At 38.2% G+C, this 24,250-nt stretch overlaps 1 protein-coding gene across 3 annotated transcripts in view; it reads right to left on the bottom strand.

Annotated features, from left to right (window-relative positions):
- Positions 1–18,565, bottom strand: part of PRKD3 (protein kinase D3) — an 85,581-nt gene extending 67,016 nt beyond the window's left edge. Inside the window, exons 1-2 of one of the 3 annotated variants that reach the window (XM_057558753.1) lie at positions 18,408–18,546; positions 9,787–10,744 (exon numbers count right to left, since the gene is read on the bottom strand). In XM_057558753.1, the coding sequence (XP_057414736.1) occupies positions 9,787–10,074 (288 nt within the window). In that variant the 5' untranslated portion in view covers positions 10,075–10,744; positions 18,408–18,546. Of the gene's footprint in view, positions 1–9,786; positions 10,745–18,407 lie in introns of all 3 variants that reach the window. The other 2 variants (XM_057558754.1, XM_057558755.1) reach the window with 2 other exon arrangements.
- Between the last annotated feature and the right edge of the window lie 5,685 nt (positions 18,566–24,250).

Here is a 24,250-nt window from a genome sequence, read left to right as displayed (position 1 = left end):
CCCCCGCTTGCCGCAACTGGAGAAAGCCCTCGCACGAACCGAAGACCCAATACAGACAAAAATAAATAAATAAATAAATTTAAAAAAAAAAAAAAGAAAATCCTTAAAAAAAAAAAAAAAAACAAAAACACAACATATCACTCTGTAGTATGCAGCTAAAGTAGTGGTTAGAGGGAAACTTACAGCACTAGACTTATAGCACTTATATTAATGGGAAAAAAGACTCAAATAAATGACTTAAGCTTCTACCTTAAAAAAATGAAAAGATAAAGCAAGTTAAACCCAAAACAGGTAGAAAAAAGGGGAGAAAAAAAGACAACAAAAGAGAAAAATCAATAAAACCAAGAACTACTTCACTGAAAATAAAGTTGATAAAAACCTCTAGCCAGAAAGAACAAGGGAGTGCGGAGGGGAAGAAACGCAGAAATTATCAATATTAGGAATGAAAATGACACCATCACTAGAGATCCTACAGACTTTAAAGGATGATAAGAGAACATAATGCACAATTTTTGCCAATGGATTTGATAACTTGGATGAAATGAAAATTTTCCTTTAAAGACACAAATTACCAAGGTTCACTCACAAAGAAGTAGACAATTTGAATAGCTCTATGTCCATTAAAGAATAGGAACTGAGTTTAAAACCTCCTCATGAAGAAAATTCCAGGCACAGATGGCTTCATTGGTGAATTCTAGCAAACATTTCAGGAAGTAATATCAATTTTACACAAATTTCTTCAGAAAACAGAAGAGGGAGGGAAATAATTCCAAACTCATTTTGTGGGGCCAACATTACCTGGATACCAAGCCACACAAAGATAATAGAAGAAAAAACTGCAGGCCAATATTCCTCATGATCTTACATGAAAAAATTCTTAAGAAAATATAGGTAAGTTGAATCAAGCAGAGTATAAAAAGGATAATATATGATGACCAAGAGAGTTTGTTCCAGGAATGCAAGGTTGGTTCAACATTTCAAAGTAAGTCAACGTAACTCATCATATTAACAGACTAAAAGAGAAAAATACATATATGCAGAATAAGTATTTAATAAAATACACAATCATTCAAGATAAAAAGTTTCAGCCAACTAGGAACAGACAGGAACTTCCTCAACCTGTTGAAAAACATCTAAAAAACTTTACATGATATTTAATAGTGGCAGACTGAATGCTTTTCCTTTTAAGATTGGGAACAAGGCACAGATGTCTACTCTTATCACTTCTATTCAATATTGTACTAGAGGTTGTAGCCTCCAGTACAAAACATGAAAAAGAAATGAAATATTGGAAGGCAAGATATAAAGCTATATTTACAAAAGACAAGATCATCTATGTAGAGAATCCTAAAGAAACTTTAAAAGTTACTAGAACTAGTAAGTGAATTTAGCAAGGCTGTAGGACACAGTGTCAATGTACAAAAATCAATTGTATTTCTATATACTAAAATGAAAAACCAGAAATTAGAAAATTTAACAATGTTCACTGCAGCACTATTTACAATAGCCAGGACATGGAAGCAACCTAAGTGTCCATCGACAGATGAATGGATAAAGAAGATGTGGCACATATATACAATGGAATATTACTCAGCCATAAAAAGAAATGAAATTGAGTTATTTGTAGTCAGGTGAACGGACCTAGAGTCTGTCATAGAGTGAAGTAAGTCAGAAAGAGAAAAACAAATACTGTATGCTAACACATATATATGGAATCTAAAAAAAAAATGGTTCTGATGAACCTAGGGGCAGGACAGGAATAAAGACAAAGATGTAGAGAATGGACTTGAGGAAATGGGGAGGGGGAAGGGTAAGCTGGGATGAAGTAAGAGAGTAACACTGATATACATACACTACCAAATGTAAAATAGATAGATAGTGGGAAGCAGCCGCATAGCACAGGGAAATCAGCTGGGTGCTTTGCGACCACCTAGAGGGGTGGGATAAGGAGGGTGGGAGGGAGACGCAAGAGGGAGGGGATATGGGGATATACGTATGCATATAGCTGATTCACCCTGTTATACAGCAGAAACTAACACAACACTGTAAAGCAATTATACTCCAATAAAGATGTTTAAAAAAAAATTAGAAAATTAAAAAACCCCATTTAAAACTGCATCAAAAACATGAAACACAGATAAAAAATGATATACCCAATTCTGGTAGGCTTTTATGTATAAATCACCAAGCTGATTTTAACATTTATATGGAAATGCAAAGGATACAGACTGGGATAAATAGTTTCGAAAAAAAGAACAAAGTTGGAGGGTTTATGCCCTGACATCATGTCTTTATAAAACTAAAGAATTCAAGACAACGTGGAATTAGTTTAAGGATACAGACACATAAGTCGATAAAACAAAACAGTGTTCAGAAATGGCCCAAGATATATGTGGTCAACTGATTTACAACCAAGGTACTAAAGTAATTGAGTAAGGGAAGAATAGTCTTTTCAACAAATGGTCCTGGGAAAATCTGATGTCCTACAAAAAGAAACGAAGTTTGATTCTTATCTTACCATATACAAAATTATTTTGAAATGGACTGTTGAATTGTGCCCCTCAAAAAGATGTTCAAGACTTCCCTGGTGGCACAGTGGTTAAGAATCCGCCTGCCAATGCAGGGGACACGGGTTCAAGCCCTGGTCCGGGAAGATCCCACAAGCCGCAGAGCAACTAAGCCCGTATGCCCACAACTACTGAGCCTGCGCTCTAGAGCCCACGAACCACAACTACTACTGAAGTCCATGTGCCTAGAGCCCATGCTCCTCAACAAGAGAAGCCACTGCAATGAGAAGCCCACGCAGTGCAACGAAGAACAGCCCCCACTCACCACAACTAGAGAAAGCCCGTGTGCAGCAACGAAGACCCAATGCAGCCAAAAATAAAAATAAAAAGAATAAAAAGAAAACAGAAATATCTCAAATAAACAACCTAACTTTATACCTCAAGGAACTAGAAAAAGAACAAGAAGTAGTAGAAGGAAGGAAATGACAAAGATCACAGTGGAAATAAATGAAATAGAGACTAAAAAGACAACAGAAAAGATCAATGAAACTAAGAGCTGGTTTCTAAAAAAGATAAACAAAATCAACAAGCCTTTATACAGACTTAACAAGAAAAAAAGAGAGAAGACTCACATAAACAAAATTACAAATGAAAGAGAAGACATTACAACTGATACACATAAATACAAAGGATCATAAGAGGCTACTATGAACAATTACACACCAACAAACTGGACACTTAGAGGAAGTAGATAAATTCCTAGAAACATGCAACCTGCCAATCCTGAATCATGAAGGAATAGAAAATCTGAATAGATCAATTAATAGTAAGGAGGCTGAATCAGTAATCAGAAACCTCTCAACAAACAAAAGCTCAGAACCAGAGGGCTTTACCGGTAAATTCTACCAAATATTTAAATAAGAATACCAATTCTTCTTAAATTCTTCCAAAAAATAGAAGTGGAAGGAACACTTCCAAACTCATTTTACAAGACCCACATTACCCTGATAATAAAGCCAGACGAGGACACTACAAGAAAAGAAAATTACAGCCTAATATCCCTGATGAACATATACATAAATATCCTCAACAAAATGTTAGCCAACTGAATTCATTAAAAGGATTGTACACATAATCAAGTGGCATTTATTCCAGGGATGAAAGGATGTTTCAACGTACACACATCAATAAATGTGATACACTACATTAACAATATGAAGGATAAAAATCATAATCATCTCAATAGTTGCAGAAAGAGCATTTAAGCAAATTCAACATCAATTCATGACAAAGACTCTCAACAAAGTGAGTGGAGAAGGGACGTACCTCAAAATAATAAAGACCATATATTAACAAGCCCACAGCTAACATCATACTCAATGGTGAAAAGCTGAAAACTTTTCCTTTAAGATCAGGAAAAAGACAGGATGTCCACTCTCACCATCTTTATTCAACGTAGTACTGGAAGTCCTAGTCAGAGCAGTTAGACAAGAGAAAGACATAAAAGACATACAAATCAGAAAGAAAGAAGCAAAACTGTATATTTGCAGAAGATGTGGCACTATATATAGAAAACCTTAAAGACTCCACCAAAAAAACTGTTAGAATTAATTTAAAACTTCAGTAAAGTTACAGGATACAAAGTCAATATACAAAAGTCAATTGCATTTCTATATACTAATAACATATTACTGGAAAGAGAAATTAGAAGCAATCTCAGGACTTCCCTGGTGGTCCAGTGGTAAAGAATCCGCCTTCCAATGCAGGGGACGCAGGTTCCATCCCTGGTCGGGGAACTAAGAGCCCACATGCAACTAAGCCTGTGCACCACAACTACTGAGCTCATGCACCTCAACGAGAGAGCCCGCGCACCACAACTAGAGAAAAACCCGCACACCACAACTAGAGAGAAGCTTGCATGCCACAACTAGAGAGAAGTCTGCACACCACCACTGGAGAGAGAAAAACCCACATGCCACAAGTAGAGAGAAACTTGCATGCCACAACTAGAGAAAGCCCCCACACAGCAATGAAAGATCCCACATGCCTCAACAAAGATCCCACGTGCCTCAACTAAGACCCACCGCAGTCAGAAAAAAAAAAAAACCAAACTCATGCGCAGGTGTATCAAAAAGAATAAAATACCTACAAATAAATTTAACCCAGGAGGTAAAAGACCTATACACTGAGAACTGTAAGACACTGATGAAAGAAATTGTAGAAAACACAAATAAATAGAAAGATATTCTATGTTCACAAACTGAAAGAATATTAAGATGTCCATACTACCCAAAATGATCTATTGATTCAATGCAATTCCTATCAAAATTCCAATGGTATTTTTCACAAAAATAGAAAAAACAATCTTAAAATTTGTATGGAACCACAAAAGACCCCAAATAGCCAAAACAGTCTTAAGAAGAACAAAGCTGGAGGCATCATGCCTCTGATTTCAAACTACACTTCAAAGCCACAGTAATCAAAACAATATGGTATTGGCATAAAAATGGACACATTAAATCAATGAAACAGAACAGAGCCCAGAAGTAAACCCATGTGCACATAGTCAATTTATTTACAACAAAGGAGCCAAGAATATACAACGGGAAAGGACAGTCTCTTCAATAAATGGTGCTGGGAAAACTGAAGAGCCACATGCAGAAGAATGAAACTGAAGCCCAGTCTTACACTATACACAAAAATCAACTGAAAATGGACTACAGACTTGAACATAAGATCTGAAACCATAAAACTCCTAGAAGAAAACATAAGAGGGTAAACTTGACATCGAACCCAGCAATGATTTTTTGGATTTGACATGAACAGCAAAGGCAACAAAAGCAAAAATAAACAAGTATGACTAAATCAAACTAAAAGCTTCTCTATAGCAAAGGAAACCATTAAAAAATGAAAAGGAAACCTATGGAATTGGAGAAAATATCTTCAAATCTTATATCTGATAAAGGGTTAATATCCAAAATATATAAAGAACTCATATAACTCAATATCAAAAGAAAACAACACAAACAAAAAAAAACCCCACCTATCAATTAGATTAAAAAATGGGCAGAGGGGGGGCTTCCCTGGTAGTGCAGTGGTTAAGAATCTGCCTGCCAATGCGGGGGACACGGGTTCGAGCCCTGGTCTGGGAAAATCCCACATGCTGCAGAGCAACTAAGTCTGTGCGCCACAACTACTGAGCCCGCATGCCACAACTACTGAAGCCTGCACACCTAGAGCCCGTGCTCTGCAACAAGAGAAGCCACCACAATGAGAAGCCCGCACACTGCAACAGAGTAGCCCCCACTCGCCGCAACCAGAGAAAAGCCCACGTGCAGCAACGAAAACCCAATGCAGCCAAAAATAAAATAAAATAAATAAATAAATTTATTTTTAAAAAAAAGTGGGGAGAGGAACTTAATAAACATTTTTCCAAAAAAGACATACAAATGGCCAACAGGTACATGAAAAAGTTTTCCATCAATAATCATCAGGGAAATGCAAATCAAAACCACAATGAGGTATCACCTCATACCCGTTAGAATGGCTACTGTCAAAAGGATAATAACATATGTTGACAAGGATGTGGAGAAATGGGAACCCTAGTGCACTGTCAGTGGGAATGTAAATTGGTGCAGGCACTATGGAACAGCATGGAGGTTCCTCAAAAAATTAAAAACGGAACTACCATGTGATCCAGCAATTCCACTTCTGGGTATACAAAGGATATGAAATCACTATCTTGAATGAAATCTGCACCTTCATGTTATTGTATCATTATTTACAATAGCCAAGATGTGGAAACAACCTATGTGTACATCGACAGATGGATAAAGAAAATGTGATACACACACACACACACACACACACACTATTCAATCATACAAGGAAGGAAATCCTATCATTTGCAGCAACATGGATGGACCTTGAGGGCATTATGCTAAGTAAGATAAGTCAAGCAGAGAAAAACAAATATTGTATGATTTCACTTATATGTGGAATCTGGAAAAACCAGAGCTGGTGATTACTAGAGACAAAGGGTAGAAGGTGGGGAAATGGGTGAAAGTGATCAAAGGGTACTAACTTCTAGTTATAAAATAAGTTCAGGCAATGTAATGTACAGCATGGTGACTACAGTTAGCAATACTTTATATCTGAAAGTTGCTAAGAGAACAGATCTTACAAGTTCTCATCACAAGGGAAAAAAAAAACTTACATTATGTGAGATGCACCAAAACTTGTTGCAAGTATTAAGCAGAAAGGGTGTGCGAAGCTCCTGACATAGAGTAGGTACTCAATAAATGTTGTCAATTATAATCTTCCTCCTTTCCCCTCCCATATCTTTGCTCATCCTGATTTTTTTGCCTTGGTATGTACTCCTTACCTCCCATATCACTGAAATCTTACTCATTCTTTAAGTATCAGATGAAATGTTACATTTCGTATGAAGTCTTTCATATCTTTTATCAACCTGAGAAGAGCACTTTTTATTTTAACTTTACTTTCTACTTCTCATACTTTATTCCGGTAAATGTTTCCCTTACCAGACTATAAGCTTTTTGAGGGAAGGGACAACATTTGGTTAATCTACTTCCTAAAATTTAACTAGTGCTCTATCTTTAAAAGGTTCAATAAATGTATTTACTAAGAACAGAAATAAGAAAAGCAGGTGTGCCCATCAGAGTCCTGGGAGTTAACCTGGAGCTATGCATGTGTAGGTAATGGAAGTAAGTGATTAGCAAGCAAGAATCTAAGAGAGAATAAGAAAAGAACTTCTGACATGGTTCTTCCATCTCCCAGGTGAGTTAGGGATCCATGAAATCTCTCTATCAAACCCCAGAATCTGAGTTGGTTCCCTTAAGATTTCTTTCCAGTTAGGACCTGAGTAGATCATTCCTTGAAATTCCTTTCTCCTTTATCTGTCTCTAGAGTGAAGACTTAAATTTAGGTTAAATGATTCAGAATTTCACAGCTGGAATTACACACTAGAAATCATCCCAACTCGGGCTTCCCTGGTGGCGCAGTGGTTAAGAATCCACCTGCCAATGAAGGGGACACAGGTTCGAGCCCTGGTCCAGGAAGATCCCACATGCTGCGGAGCAACTAAGCCCGTGCGCCACAACTACTGAGCCTGTGCTCTAGAGCCTGCGAGCCACAACTACTGAGCCTGCATGCCGCAACTACTGAAGCCCGTACACCTAGAGCCTGTGCTCCACAACAAGAGAAGCCACCGCAATGAGAAGCCCACGCACCACAACAAAGAGTAGCCCCCGCTCGCCGCAACTAGAGAAAGCCCGCGTGCAGCGATGAAGACCCAACACAGCCAAAAATAAAAATGAAATAAAATAAATAAATTTATTAAAAAAAAAAGAAAAGAAATCATCCCAACTCAATCATTTGATAGATGTGGAAATGTAATCCAGAGAAGTCAAATCACACAAAGTTATGCAGTTAATAAACAACAGAGCTGGGAATTCCCTGGCGGTCCAGTGGTTAGGACTCTGTGCTCTCACTGCTGAGGGCCTGGGTTCAATTCCTGGTTGGCGAACTAAGATCCCGCAAGCCATATGGGACGGCCAAAAACAAACAAAAAACAAGAGCTGACCTAGTTACAAGCTCAATACTCTTTTTCACTACACTTAAACAACAGTTAGGATTCTAGCACATGTCAAAAGGAGTGTGTAATAAGATTATGTCACATACATGTTTTATATTTTTGCCAAACACATCCCCATATCACTACAATATTGATTCAAATTCAGTTCACCATGATATTCATTTTATGCTGGCTATCTCCATAATCAATAATTCTATTTTATATTTGCATAAAGTTCACCCTGAATTATCTTTTCTTGAGCCATATCTTGTTTATTTCCTTGGCTTCACTAGAATTTTTCATAGATTATGATTTTTAATCTAGCTTCCCAAGAACTTGACCCATCTGACCCACTTCTCACATCTATAGTAATGAGGAAGTAACATTAATTCTAAAATGATCCTGTAGAAAATCAGTATGCCTCTGTATAAATATAAGAACTAAGTAAAATTTCCAAAGGTTGAAAACTGAATAATATAGACTCTACCAAAACATTAGTTATGATTTTCTATGGGCTCAAAAAAAGAGACAATAAAGTTACAAATTGTATTTAAGTTAAAATCTTACCATTAAATTAAATACCTAGTTGCAAAAATATTTATTAAAACATCTGTTACCATCTGATGAAAGGGAAATTAAAAGCAAAGATACTTAAAGACACAAAGATGGTTCTACAGATCTACAAAAGAATACCTAAAATTACTTCAGGCCACATTTAAATAGATAAGTCACTGTTAACACACAGGAGACGGGTCATTTTCACAAACCACATAACATTTTTTTGACTGTTAATTACTTCTACATCAGAAGATAATGCTAAACCATGTAAAGCATAAGGAACTGAAACAAAAACAGTAAGACGAGGAGCATTATCCAAACACATTAATCTTACTGATAGGATTTTTAAAACATAAAGTATACTAAGTTGTTTGAAACATAGGCTTGGTCCATTAAAAAGAAAACGTAACCAATTCATACTATTTATATACATAGTTTTATGATAAAACATAGAACATACCAGCTCATGCATCAAATCAAGATTATTAAAGAAATTTAGCTAAGATTCCTTAAAAAATGGTATGGTACAGGGCAGGGGGTGAGTAGATTGGAAGCAAAATAAAATCACCCTCAATTTAAAAATTTTCTTCTATTCTGATATATATTACAGCTCATTTACCTAATTTTTAAGAGACAGAGCGAGTGTGGTCCTCTGGCAGTTTAGGTGAAATCAGGATCTAAAGGGGACAAAGAGGGTATACAAAAGGGCAGCATACAGGGGACCTAGGAAGAACAAGGTATGGACCTGGACTCAGCAGCAGCTGTGTCTCACCCTTTTGGTAAGCCCCCTTGATGCCTTGTGCCTTCTACCTCCTGATTGTTTTCTCTGAAAACAAGTGAGACTGCTTAAGTCCTCTTGACTTTACACTGATTTTCCTGCTCTTAAAGAGATGAATTGAATAAGCAGTATTTTAAAGCTTGGATATAGGCTCCAGCTGTTAGACTCTGAAATTTCAGACTTTAGGCTTTTAGTCGATTAGGACTCTCTCCCAATGCTCAGAATTAGGATACAAACAACTGACCGATCCATATGTGTTAACTCACTGTTGCATGTATAATTTATAGAAAAGCAGTAGAAACAATATTAATTAGAAAAACTACTGACATAAATAGCATGCACAGTACCTTCTGATAAACAATGGAGCACACAAGATCCTTGACAGCAGATAAAGATAGTTCCTGGGCTTCGATGGTAATACTCTCCCGTGTAAGGCCAATTTGCAGTAGAAATGAGATTGTATGCACTGAGCCTCTGGAGTTGGTGAGTGACGGTGCACTGAAGCTTCCATTAGAGAGTCGCGCAGAGAGTCCTGTTTTAGGACTTGAACACGGAGAAGGAGCTGGAAGCACAGCAGGAAGAGTTGCAGGTATTACAGACTTCTGGGATGATGGAGGAGAATTGTTTGCAGACATCTGCCTTTCTTTAATCTTTTAAAACAGTTGTCAATTCTTTTTCAATGGTTATGAAGAGGCCTTAAAATCACAGTGGTAAAAAAATGACTGTACTTTCAGATTTAGTTGAAAGCTTCTTTATTTCCTCTTTTAAGCCACTCATGCTGATGATGGCAAGTTCTACAACTGTGAGTTGAATATACAAAAGGTCCCACTTCCCTTAATATCAGTCCCATCAAAGAAGAGTCTTGTCTTTAGGACCACAACCAGGGTTTTGGAAAGGATTTAACATCACTGAATTATCCTCATCAGAAGAGAGTTGACATTGTTTATTTACTAAACATCTTCATCTATTTTCTTTTAAGTCTATTCTTGTCTCTCTCTTTTAATTTCAGAAAATACATAATGAATAAAAGTTGTTTTTCTGTCAAAATAAAATCCTCCTAGTTTAAAAAATAAAAAGTGTTTAGGATTAGTCTATTCAGTACTTATCCTTTGGTTCCTTGATCTAATGGGACACTTTCTCAAATGTCCACACCTTAAATCACCTTCTCAAATGTCCTCATTTTCATTTTGGAGGAGCAAATTTTTCCAGGATTAAGCACAAAGGCTTTTTAAAATAGTACAGGCATATTCCACTTGGTGAATGGGCCCATGGAGAAAAGTTGATGCTTTCTGAAATGTAGGTAGCCTGGAAGAAATTTTTTAGAAACTTTTAATATTTTATACTCACTTAACATTATTTTAAAAATGCAAGAATCCTTGGGACTTCCCTGGTGGCCCAGTGGTTAAGAATCTGCCTGCCAATGCAGGGGACATGGGTTTGAGCCCTGGTCCAGGAAGATCCCACATGCCGTGGAGCAACTAAGCCCGTGCACCACAACTACTGAGCCTGCGCTCTAGAGCCCGCGAGCCACAACTACTGAGCCCATGTGTCACAACTACTGAAGCCCGTGCGCCTCAACTATTGAAGCCTGTGCACCTAGAGCCCGCGCTCTGCAAAAAGAGAAGCCACTGCAATTAGAAGCCTGCACACTGCAACGAAGAGTAGCCCCTGCTCACCGCAACTAGAGAAAGCTCGGGCGCAGCAATGAAGACCCAACACAGCCAAAATAAATAAAATTAATTAATTAATTTAAAAAAAAAATCCTTGTGCTTTTTTTAAATGACAAATTTTGGTTGTATGTTTATAATTCACCAATAAATCCTAATGGGTAGCCTTTTTTCTTTTCTTTGGTCTAGTTATCAGAGCCCATAATTTCAGGGAGAGCCTCCTGCTAAAAAAAAAAAAAAAGCAAAAAACAAAACCCTACTATTCTCACTAATACCTAAAACTTGAAGGTCAAACACTTTTATTCCACAAATACACAACTGAGCTATGACAAAAACAGAAAAACAGAAGGGACAAAAAAGAAAAGTAAAACTGACATTGTCATAGAAATAAAGTACCACTCGGCCATACAAAAGGTGTATAATACTGCCCTAACATAGACAAGAGTATTCTTTTTTATATTAAAAGTTTAAATCTAAGCAGATTTCTTTCAGAAAACTAAGGAAGCATATACTAAACACAGTTATATGACACACAAAGAAGTGTAAAAGACATACTTAAGACAGGAACATAGGAAAAAGCGATCTTGTCATAAAAAATTTCTAAAAGTGAAAAAGAGAATGCTAAGCACAGTTACATATGTATCTTTACATAAGGACAGTTCAAAAACTAAAAGTACGACCCCATGGCTAAGTGAAATGGCTCACAAGAGATGGATCTTTCAATTTAAATTCCATCCATATACCTGTAAACAAGTCTAATGATAAAAAAGAGTGAAGCATCCAATGTGGTTGCAGAATGACTCTGGAAAGTAGTTAATGGGGCTAAATAAATGAGAATGAACATAACAGAAGAGCAAAAACATACAGATATAGTATTAGGAATGAGCAAGTTCAAGAAAAAGTATGGCTTAGAAAAAAACTGCTTAAAGATAACAAAGCTTTTAGAACTACATTCAGATAAATAATTTTAACCCATTTTATTTTGTACAGCACTTAACATCTTGTAAATGTTTTATACGCTTTATCTCATGATATCTCTTTGGAATTTGACAAGGCAAATACTATTTATTATTTTTGCAGATGAGTTAACGGAAGCAAAAGCAGATAAAGTAACTTGCCCAGCATCACCTGGCCATTAAGAGGTGGAGTGGGAATCAGGACCCAAGTTTCGTACTTTCCTACCAAGTGCTGTCTCCACAATCAAATTCTATTTCTGAAAGAACAAGGAACTGAGAGAATCACCGCTCAGAGAGGATGTTGTTAAGGTTGAGAGAGCACACTGAGAAGGCACAATTGCTCAACTTGTCTTTTGCTTACCTTCTCTGAGTTTTTAAACTAAAGTTGTAGAAGAGCACTGAGAACTGAAACCTGAGCCTGGTGAATAAGAGGGACTAACACATCTTTATGGAAGTGCAAGTCTTCGGGTTCAGACGCAATGCACTCCATATTGCTAAAGCAATTAGTCAGTGCAATCACAAAGCTGACTCCTATCATCTTGGAGAAAGAGCTCAGAAAGAGAGAAACAGTCATGGCCTGGAGATGGGTCAGAACTGCTTCAAGTTTTGTGGGCTGGAGGAGTGGGGAAGTGATTTCAGAAACTGCAGACATATAAACTTAATATTAACCCTTAGTCAAATCTGAGAATAGATTATGAAAGCAAATGGTTTTCAAATACTTAGAATATAATGATCACTAGAAGTCAGCATGAATTCAAACAGAATGCCAAATCAGCTACATTTACACCTTTTAAAAAAGGGGTTATTGGCCTTTTTAGATGGAGGAAATAATAACTCACAGTAATTGAGCTCTATCTGCCAGACACCGTTCTGAGCATTCCATATGTGTTTCCTCACTTAATCCTCAAAACAACCCATTTTATAGTTGAGAAAACTGGCTTAAAGTACTTGCCCGAGATCACACAATTAGCAAAGCCAGAAAAAAAATTAGTGTATTCTGGCCAAAACAATTTGCAAGATGATATTCCATGCTATTTTTGTAAATATGTTGTTTGAGTATGAGTTAGATGTTAGTGTAGTTGGTTAAGTTTGCTGCTCTTATCAACTTAGAGAAGCCTTTAGGGGAGGTGCATTGGAACTCTGCCCTTGGCCCTATATTGTTTTTGATTATTTATAAGATAATAAAGACATGGAAGACAGGCTTATAAAATCCTCAGATTGTACAATCTGGGAGAAATAAACTAAAATTCAAGTAAACTATAACAATGATGAGAGTAAAGCTTTACATTTAGTTCAAAAAGTCAAATGTGCAATATAGAAAGGGAGAAATGCTGACTTAGAGCCTGTTCATTAGACTAGTTATCAACCCAAGAGTTTAACAACGGCTGCTAATATAATGGGTGACTAACTAATGTAAACATAAACCCCCAGGACACTGAGAACACATCAGCATCAATCAGTATACTGGTTGCTAGTCAGCTTACATTACCACTGTATTCATTTTTACAGTCCACGCTTCTAAGAGCTATATTGATGTAAAAAAATAATAGAGTACATATCTAGATAAAGCTGAAAACAATGTCATGTGACAAATTATGCTTAACACAACCAAGCAGAATAATGGTCTTCAAATATGAAAAGGTGTTAAGAGAATAATTGGGTTTTTTTCCCCATTTTTATATGGATGATTTATTTATTTTTTGCTATTGATAACAATGTATTCATTTATGAAGTGTTATCCCTACTCACACCACACACCCAGGGAGTTGTGTTACTGGGTGGACACAGTGCAAACATAAGATTAGGAAATTAACAGAGAATAATTGGTTTTATTCAGTATCATTGCAGAGGGTAGAGGGTAGAGGTAAAATGAAGATAACAGCTATGAGGACTGTGCTACTGCGTGTACAATATCTACAGTGGTACCTGGCTTATCCAAAGTGCTAAGTTTTAGCAATTTTCACAGTAATTAGGTGAAAGAATTAACAATTAAGCTCCTACTTCATACTAAACACTGCAACTGAGATATCAAACTTCATTAAATCCTTGCTATGACACTAGGAAATTTGTTTAACTGCTTTACAGAAAAGGAACCAGAGTTTCAGAATTGTTGCTTACCCACGACTACACAGCTAATAAGTGATGGAACTGGGATTCACACCAAAGTTTCCCTGACTCCAAAGCCCATGTTCTTTATACTTCTTCACTTCACCTCCAACAACCTAAGAACAATCTACAACAGGTTTTCTCATGAGGTAATGAGGTCCTTAAAACACCTGAGTTGAGCAGTTTCAAAAAGCTGAACAACTGTCATAAAAAGGTGAGTCAAATATCTATGAATAATACTGTATGCAGGTTAAATACTTCACCAATGTGTTCAAGAATAATAATTTATTTGTGACGGATATCTTCCCACTAAATTTCCATTTTATAATACCTGCTAATATTAGCCAAATAACAGTAACTGTCTTATGATTACAATCAACTATCAGAACGATCGATAACTATTAATAAACTATGTTATACTTTTGTATAAAAATATTTTTTACAGTTTCAGCATGAACACAAATAGCAGAAACTAAGTGAGCTGTCATATTAGCTTCTGCCCACTCATCCCATCTGTTTTCCCTCTTCTTGTTTTGCTTTATGGAACCTTGATTTGATCTGTAAGATGCAACAAGATGTAGGGTGCAAAATATTAAGACTAAATATCAAAAAAAATCTAACAACTCTAATTTTGTCTTTATGCTTCAATCAGAAAACTGAGACAATAGTACATCATACTAATTCATAAATCAATTAGATATGTTTGTTGCTAATAGCTATGAGTTGGCAAGCATTTCTAATATGTTTATTTGCAACATCTCAAATATTCTTTGGGGGAATTATCTGTCACATATTTCATTCAAATGAAATTGTCACTATTGTTGAATGGAATCAAAAGATGGCATATTAGAGGAATCTTGAGCCCAACCTGCCCTATTATTACAGACAAGGTAAAAATAAAGGCTCTGGAGGTTAGGTGACTTAACGGAGGGTTACTTCACGGTAACATCACAAGTTGATCTACCCTTTCTCTCCCTCTCCCTCAACTCCCCCTACATATACATTATCTCATTTCTTAGCAAAGCCTCTAATTATAAGAAGCTCTAACAGCAGCATTTTCATTCAACAAATATTTATTGAGTGCCTATTATCTGCTAGACTGTTATGAGAGACTCGGGTTGTACAGCAGTGACCAAAACAGACATGGCTATTGCTCTCTCTGGAGCTTACAGTGTGATATGGGACACACACATTAAACAAATATTCACATTAATAGCAAGGCAATTACAAATTATGAAAAGTGATATGACAGAGTATACTGAGAGGAACTAATTTCAACTGAGGTTCACAGGCAAGGCACCTTTAAGGAAGCTAAAACCAAAGGATAAGTAGGAGTCAGGGAAGCAAAGAGAGAAGCAAAGAGGATTCCGGAAGACAAAACAAATCCAGCTAGTAAATACTTCAAAACGAAGCTCATCATTTAGTGTAGGCAGTGTCCTTTTTGTACTCAGTAAAGGCAAAAGTAAAGAGGTAAAACACTTTTCCTATTCAGAATACCATAATATTTACACCATGACTCCCTACCAATAACAGGTTTTCCTGGTTTGATTAAGTTTTGTGTGCTAGGAATGCTAATGAATGCACGGTCTTTTTTTCTCCTGTTGATATGTACTGTATTCTTTCAGTATGTACAAAAAGCATATGGCCTTTTTCAATGCAATACTGACCAGAGTCCTGAAGTCAGTATCCATGTTCTACCTTGATACAGGCCTGACTTTGCTTAATAATCCTGATGTTGCTTTTATATTGTATGAAAAATCCAAGTAACTTTGTTGATGGTTTTTAAAATCATAGTTTCTAGCAATCCCTACATCTACTTATATATTTTCAAAAATGTAACTATCACCTTAGATTAATATAAATACTTTTCCTCCTAAAAGCTCAGCATTCAACTAAATTGTTGCTGGTAAAATTCAGCTCATCTAGACCAGGGGTATTTGAATCTCAGTCTTTTCCACTGTCAGAGAGAATAGAGATAGAGCACACCAAGTCTGCTCTCTGCTCAGGCACTGAAAAGTTTATCCAGTAACAAGATTACGGACTGCCAGTCTGGTGATGCTGTACAAATTTACATTTGGCTTGTTGTATCTTCATAACCTCTCTCTGCACCAGTGGTATCTGAGAAATCTGACTCATAGCCAATGAGCAATTTCTTACATACAGCCACTATAAACTAATCACACAAGTGGAGAAAACCTTCTTCTACACTGAAATTAAAATTAAAACATCTCCTAAGTACATTATCTCAAGTTTTTTCATTAATGAGACAACTGCTCCAAAAAGGCTCACATACATGTTCAATTTGAATTACATAATCAGAGACTCAAAGTACTATCTGCACAGATTATGAATCATAAGCATGATTATTATCAAACCAAATTAAAAACTGTACTAGCTAATAATTTCCCAATATGAAGTTCTGTAAAATCAGTTTCTTTTTAAAATGAGCAATTAACTCTAATATGGTAATATTTTCATCAACTTTAGAATGTCTTTTTAAAAATGAGAACAAAATGTCCCTTAAGAAACATGCATTTAAATGACCATTCTTTTTTTTTCTGTATAAGATTTTCCCAATTCTTATATAATTTAAAAAATTTAATATCCAAGAACTTGATTTATTAAGCTCTTTTTCTGGGGGGGCATGGCAGTTTTTAGATTAAAAGCAATCCACTAAGAGAAATTTCTATTTTAAAGATGTCACCTCATGAAACTGAAAGCTTATAAAATTTATATATTTAAAAGACTCACTACGATCTGAGATGCTTAAAACATTCATTTCAAGATAATAAACCAGTCAACATTCTTGAATCTGAGTCATCCTAAAAAGTTAAAAACTATATACCAAATTATAGAACTGAGGATGGAAAACTGGCTTGTCAAATATTCAAGTTCCTCTGATCAGGCCGACCACATCTACATTACCTACCGAAGCAAAACCTAACATGAAGGCTTCTGTGACACGTTTTAAATACTTTTAATAAAACTTGTAACTTCTTTTTTGGCTGAATGTCCTTGCTTGCTCTGAATCCAGATCCTAACACGGAAGGAGGAAAGGGTTCCTTTATTAAGTAAAACTGGCCTAGATCTCGGTCGGGGAACTTTATGGATGCTTTCAGCCAAAAATCCAGAGTTGTCCTCACAGCCTTAAATTTACTAAGTAAGCTTGATCTAAAGAAAATCACAGCCGCTAAAACTTTAGGAACTGCAGCATTAAGTACAAAGGAGAAACAGTATAAGAGTAACACGCTAACGTTTTCTAGGGTACAAATTACGGTATTTTAAAAGTTTTCGTTTCATTTGCCTCTACAGCTCATTAAGGCTGTGTCGAACAAAGTAGCAGTTCAGGGTGTAACTTATCCTTCCTAATCAAAGATGACACCGATAGTCTTATTTCCTGTGGGGATGGGTGTGGTTGAAGAGACAGTTACGTCCAAGCCATCAATCTGTGTATGGAAAAGTCTGCAGCTCTCACACACGCTGTCGCTCGATTTATACTCGTGCCTGCACACGGCAAGGCCTATGCTTCTGACTGCGATGACTTCAAATAAAATATCCAACAGGCAATCGAACAGTATGGAGTTATTTTTACTGCTCAAAGACGCAGTCGCGCTCCTCAGTGTTTCGTCTTAAGAAAACCCTCCCGGGGATGAGACCGACTCGGAGCTCCGCCGCAACTTGCAAAACTAAAGACTCAGGAAATTGGGGTGGGGGCTTACGTTCTCTAAGCGCCGTCGACTCACTCTTTGCGACGCGTACAAGGTAAAGTGGTGAAAAGAAAAGGGAAAGGCTCATCCAAAATTCGGCAGCGTGAGTGCCGCCGATCTGGCGTTGGGAGCTAGTTGGGGGGACCCGGTAAGAGACTGGGTCCGAGAGGCCGAGCGCGGTGGTCGCCGGCGGAGCGCGACTCCAAGTTGGCGTCGGCGCCCACGCCGGAACTTGGCCCCATATGGCTGCAGCGCCGGCGCCCCCGCTCGCAGCAGCGCCCACCGCCTCCCGCCGAGCGCTCTACCAATTTCCCGCCCAACCCCGGCGGCCGCCGCCCAGCCCCGCGCGGGATCCGAGTCCCTCCGCCACCGCCGCCGCCGCCGCCGCCGCCGCCGCGTGCGGGTGGGTGGGGGAGGGGAGGCTGCAGCCGCCGCCGCCGCCTCACCCGACGTGCTGGGAGAACAAAGCGGCGGCCGCTGCGGCGCTAACTTTTTCGGTGTCTGTTCCGCTCTCCCCGAAGCGACTACTTACAGAGGCGGGCTCCGCCGGTCGTGAGAAACTCCGCGCCCGCCAGCGTCTGGGTCCCGGACCAGGCGCCAGCGAGGCTTCACGCGCCTCGCAGGATCCCGCCCGCCACAGACGCCCCTTCCTCTGTCCCTCCCTCCGCCCCGTCCCGTCCTGAGGCCCGAGGGCGGGGGGGCAGGGGCGCGCGAGGGGCGGGGGCGCGCGGTCGGCGCGGGGCCTGCCGGGAGCTGTAGTCTCCTCGCGAGCTCCAAGAGGTGGTAGCAGCGCGGGGAAGTTGCTCGCTGTCTTGGCACCGCGCGCGGGCAACAGGAGCTCCTGGTGCTCTCAGGCTCGCTCTGCACCCTCTGAGGTCCTGGCGTCCCCATGAGCACTGGGGAGCGGGGCGCGACCGTGCACTTATTCCAGTTACGCACTGTACTTGATACCCATTATTGCTACTGAACTGCCTTTTTCTCTTCTGTCGCCCGCTCTGAGGTAGGCGATGGTGGCAAGGGGGCAAGAGGTGACAAGTTGGACACGGGACTTGTAAGGGGTCTATAGTAGAGAGCAGTTTTCACCCTGAGGTATCGTCTCACTTCTCCGCCTGTTTCACTCCTGAGTGTTTGCCCTCCAGCTGGCCGTTTGGCACAGGGGCCCCGGGCGTTCCACACCCAGGCGGATACGTCCGGAGCCCTTCACCTAAAGCGGAGTAAATGGAAGTCTCTGCTTTCAATGTGTTGTGTGTATCCTACTTGTCCATCTTTAAACTCCAGTGTGTCCCCTACCATCAGAGTGAAGTGCAGCCAAGAATCACAGAACCTAGTTTTCCAAGTGACATTGACAAGGGTGACAATGCCGGGTGAAGGGGGACGCGGGTGAGATGAGATCTAGAGGGAAGATACACTAGGTGTTAAATTATACATATTTTATGTGAGAGAAAAGCGTGAGCAGCTGACACCCATTGTCCCAGAAAAGACCCAGGTCTCCTTATGTCCAAATTTCATTCCCAGTATATTTCAAGTAAATTATATTGAAATAAGCGGATGGGTTGCAGGCAATAATCCATCCATCCCCATGCAGAGGTCGAGGGCAGTTTTTGAGAACAGAGAGAAAAGAAAGCTAAGTGGGTCCCTACTTTTTATACCAAGTCATAAATCTTACTGGATGTCCCTGGATTTAAACTTAAGTGGGAATTTTAAAATAATTTATATTGAAGACAGGGCAAGTAAAATTCTGTATAACTCTGATCTACTCCGAAGCTATATTTTTAAAAGATGTTTCTGAAACATTTTTGGAAATTAGAAGATACTAATTGTCTCACATTCAGTAATATCTAATTCAGTCTAATTATATTTTGTAGTCTTATTCTGCTATCCTTTTACTTTAAAATTGAAAGTAAATTCACTCAAGTTTCTTTAAAAAAAAGCAAAAACGAAAAATGCTCTTACCTAACTTTGCCTTTTTCTTCCTTCCACTTCACAACTGACATTTTAGTCCAAACCCAAATATCCTCTCTCAGCAAGATTCCCAGGATCTCATTGGAGCAGTTTACAGCCAGTCCTATCTCACTAGTGACTCCTATTTTCACTCGTGGTCCTTAAAGAGACAGAAGTTACTCTTTCTAGAAGTAACTTTTCTAAATGAAGCAAGCTGCTATTTTACAGAGGTGCAAGGATTTGTGTGTATGAGAATATATATATGTGTATATACATATACATATATATTATATGTACATATAAAGATACACATTTACATTATATATACACATACATATGGTCATTTCATTTCCACTTTTCCACTTCTCTTTTTAAAAATGAAATCATCGCCTTTCAAATCACTGAAAGGTGAATCTTTCAATAATACATTTAAGTGTAAGACTGTCTTTGTACCTGTAATTTTTTTGCTTGACATGAACTACAGTTTCCTCAGGACATTCCATTCCTATGCCAAGAGCACTGAAGGGTAAAGATTAGGTTTAATACGGGCATGTGAGATTTTTATCCTTGAAAGAAAATATAATCAGAATGACCAAGATGGAAAAGATTTTTCTTCTTGGTGCTTTCTGAAAACTAGGAGCTCAGTGTTCCTCTTCTGTGACTGTAGTTGCAAATCTTGCCCTAGAATTACTGCCCCCACCCCTTGTACTTAATGGTTAACAACACAACCATTCACAAGTGTTATTTAATAGAAGCAAAGAAAGTCAACACTGTTGTGACCTAAGGTAGCAGAGTTCCTTAATTCAGAATCCTAAATGCAGAAAAACATGATTTGTTAAGGCCCCACTGGAAGAAACAGTCATTATTTCAAAACTTGAGGTGGTTTTAATTTATAGAACGTGATTACTGGAAAATTATTTTGGTTTTGTGTCTTTCTTCATGACCTTGAAAGATAGGTGAAAAATTCAGAAAGCATTTGGGTATCAATATAGAGTTAGTAAAATAGTTATTGGAAAAAATGCTTCAGGATCTATTTCTTTTTCAGCAGAGATATACTTGATATATTCTTCAAAATGTCCTTCCTCAGTTTCCACTGCCACTACCCTGGTCCAGACCCTCCATATCTGGATTGCTGCAAGAGATTTTCGTTGGTCTTCTAGACTAGGATGAACTATTATACCCTTGGAACTCTATTCTCTGATTTGCAGGCTGTCAATAATTGTTCTGTGCTCTGGTAGCCCTTGATGGATAACTCTCATGTCACTTATCACATTTGATTGTGGATTGAGTATATAGCAGATCCCCCTGCGCTCCCCTTATCTGCCCTTCCCCTTACTGAACTTGTAGAAGCCCATAGTCTTCTGCTTGGATATAACCCCTACAGATAATATCTATATCTAATATTCATTATATTATATGAACACCAGCTCTGGGCCAGGCACATTCATCCATTTTTTTATAACTTTCTCTGTTGATTCCATATAACACCCCCCTTTTCTTTATTTGCACTTATATGTAGCTTTATATACTTTACTATTTGATTATATATTATGTTAGCAATATATGCAAATATATTTGCATATTTATATATACAGATATATTTATAACATAGTGTCTAATCAAAGAGAGGTGTGGTGAGGTTGGTTTGACTAAAAGGAGAATTAGAAAACTCTGGTAACTAAAAGGAGCGGTTACTGCCTATGTTCTACCTAGGATTTCATATGGTGTCCTTAAAATTTAATATCAGGTAATTTGCAATAAAAAAACAATTACCTTGCTCATCCACAATAATTCCTGTTTATCTTTGTGGTTGCAAAGAAAGAGGTTTCCCAAGAAAGAGGAGGTAATATACAAATGTGCTTCTGGATTTCATTCTAATTGAGTATTAATTAAAAACCTCTGCTTGAAATACTGTAAACTGGTTATAATATATTTAAAAAGCCAATTGAGAAAGAGAATAAAGGTGCTACAGACCTGGGTAGGGAGCCGGTATTAAAATTAATTTTTGTACCATCATTGAGCAGAGCAGCAGGGTTAGGGAAGTGGGCCCCCCCTCACTCACAGTCTGGAAGCTACACCAGCCCTGAGGAGCCATCTGGAAGGAATGGGTTGGAGTAGGACTTTGAAGACGGAATCCAACCTAGGCTCTGCCAATTAGCAACTGCTTGTTACTTCATCTTACTAAGAATCGATTTCTTTACATATGAAATAAGGGGAGATAATTACTCACCCCATAGGGTTGTGTGAGAATTAAATGAAAAAAAAATGCATCGAATGCACTACACCTGTAATGGGCATTAAAGGTAGTCTGCCTGAGGATGCATTGTGAGCTTACCTTTTATCAAGCTGTGTGACCATGGGCAAGTTAACCTCTATGTGCTTCAGTCTCATCGACTGTTAACTTGGTTTATAGTAGTCCTTCCCCCATGAGTTGTATAAAGACTAAATGAGCTAACACATGGAAAACATTTTTAAAAACTCACATGGTGAATGCTCAGTAAATTATTATCATTATTATTCATGTTGAAGAGTTAGAGTTCTTACATCGCCACATCGCCACATCTCCTCCTGTTGTGGCAGAACAGAGAAAGAAAAGTTGCTGAGCTTGAGTGTATGGAGGGAAATTTAAAATAATAACAAAGAGTTTAAAAGGAACAGGAATCCCTATGGCTATACAATAAATTCCTTTTCACTTCATCAAAGGAAGATCCTCAACTGACCAGAAACCATCACTGCAACATTTTCTACACTAGTAGTTTCATGTGTTCCAGTGCAGGATAAAATCACTGAGCAGTTTTATGTTTGGTGGTTTTATTTTTAATATAGTTAGACTATAATGACCTGAACATTTTACTATAAATTGTACTCTGATCATGACACCTCAAAATTCAAAATCTCAAGTCTTTCCAGAAAAAATTATGACTATATAACCCTAGACTTTGCATTGTATCATAGTCACTTAAATGATGATGATGGAGTGTTTAGCTGAAAGCTGATTGTTGTTAATTTAGTTTGTCTTTTTTCCCTAGATTCTCCTTGAAACATTACAGTCCTTGATGTGTTGATTTAATAAACATTTTTGAAAGGCTACTATGTGCAAGACAACTGATAGGATCTATAGATGAAACAACTCCTGTTCTCAAGAATCTAAAGTTTATTAAGTGAGATATGTGAAAATCTATTAAACAGAGAAGAGAGTAAAATAAATAAGTAGGAGGCGAAATAAGCAGGAAATGTCAGAGAAATACAAGACATAACCCCTGACCTGGGGAAGCCTAAATGCATACAAAAAGAGGATTTTAGCTGGGCTTTGAAGAAAGAATAGGATTTGGAAATATGGGGGAGAGGAATGGGAGAAAAAAAATTCTAGGTAGAAGCCACAGTTGAAAAGGTGTGAAAACATGGGCCACATTTGTGGATCAAATAGTTCAGTTAAGCTGAGCCATAGGATTTTCTTTTTCTCACACATTTTTAAAAAAAATGAGATATGATTCACAAACTATAAGTTCACTTTTTAAATGTGTACAGTCTACTGGTTTTAGTATGTTCACAAAGTTACACAACATCACACTACCTAATTTCAGAATATTTTCCTCACCCCAAAAAGAAACCTCATACCTGTTAGCAGTCCCTCTCCAGTTCAGACGTGGTGGGTCCACCCACCCAGCTCCCAGTGGAGTCACAGGTGCTTGCTGTTGGAAGCCCCTGGGTGGGCAAGCACAGGATGGTGAGTGGGGTAGGGGTGGGATACTGGCACAGCACCTGCTGCATCTGCTGCACGTGGCTTCAGTCTCTGTCTTACAAATCTGTATCTCTAGCCTCGATCTCTTTCTGCAATCCCTGGAATGTTCCACAGAGAGACCACAAATTCAAAGTGTCCCTAAATGAACTCACCTTTCCTTGAAACCTCTTCATATTTCCACTCTTAGTGCTTAGTACTAACATCTGTTTGGTCATCCAAGACAGAAACTTCTTAACTCCTTTTCCCTGTTCTCCAAATCCAGTTGGTGACCAAGTCCCATCAATTTCATATCATCACATCTCTGTGTTGTATGCCCTTTCTTCATTTCCATGACTGCTGTCTCAGTTCAGGCCTTCATTAGCTCTCACCTGATCTACTGAAATGACCGTTTAAGAGATTTCCCTGCTTGAATCTTCTCTTCTTTAATCCACTATCCACTCTGCCATCAGAGTGATAGTTCTAAACTGCAGAATTGATCATATGATTTCCTGAGCCTAAAATTCTTCAATAGCTAACCAATGTCTTTATTGTGCAGACTTTTTAACATGGCATGTAATGTACCTCCTCCTGCTTTCTCTTAATGCTACTCCTCATTCCTCACATACCTACCAACTTAAGCAGTGGTGGACTGCTGGCCGTTCCCCAGTGTGTTTTTGCTCAAGTGATACCCGTCTCCCCCTTTTCTACCTGGT

This window comes from Balaenoptera acutorostrata, chromosome 12 (assembly GCF_949987535.1).
Source record: "Balaenoptera acutorostrata chromosome 12, mBalAcu1.1, whole genome shotgun sequence".
NCBI classification, from domain to species: Eukaryota; Metazoa; Chordata; class Mammalia; order Artiodactyla; family Balaenopteridae; genus Balaenoptera; species Balaenoptera acutorostrata.
Note: the sequence above shows the minus strand (reverse complement) of the source record. Positions and strands in the feature narration are given on the sequence as shown.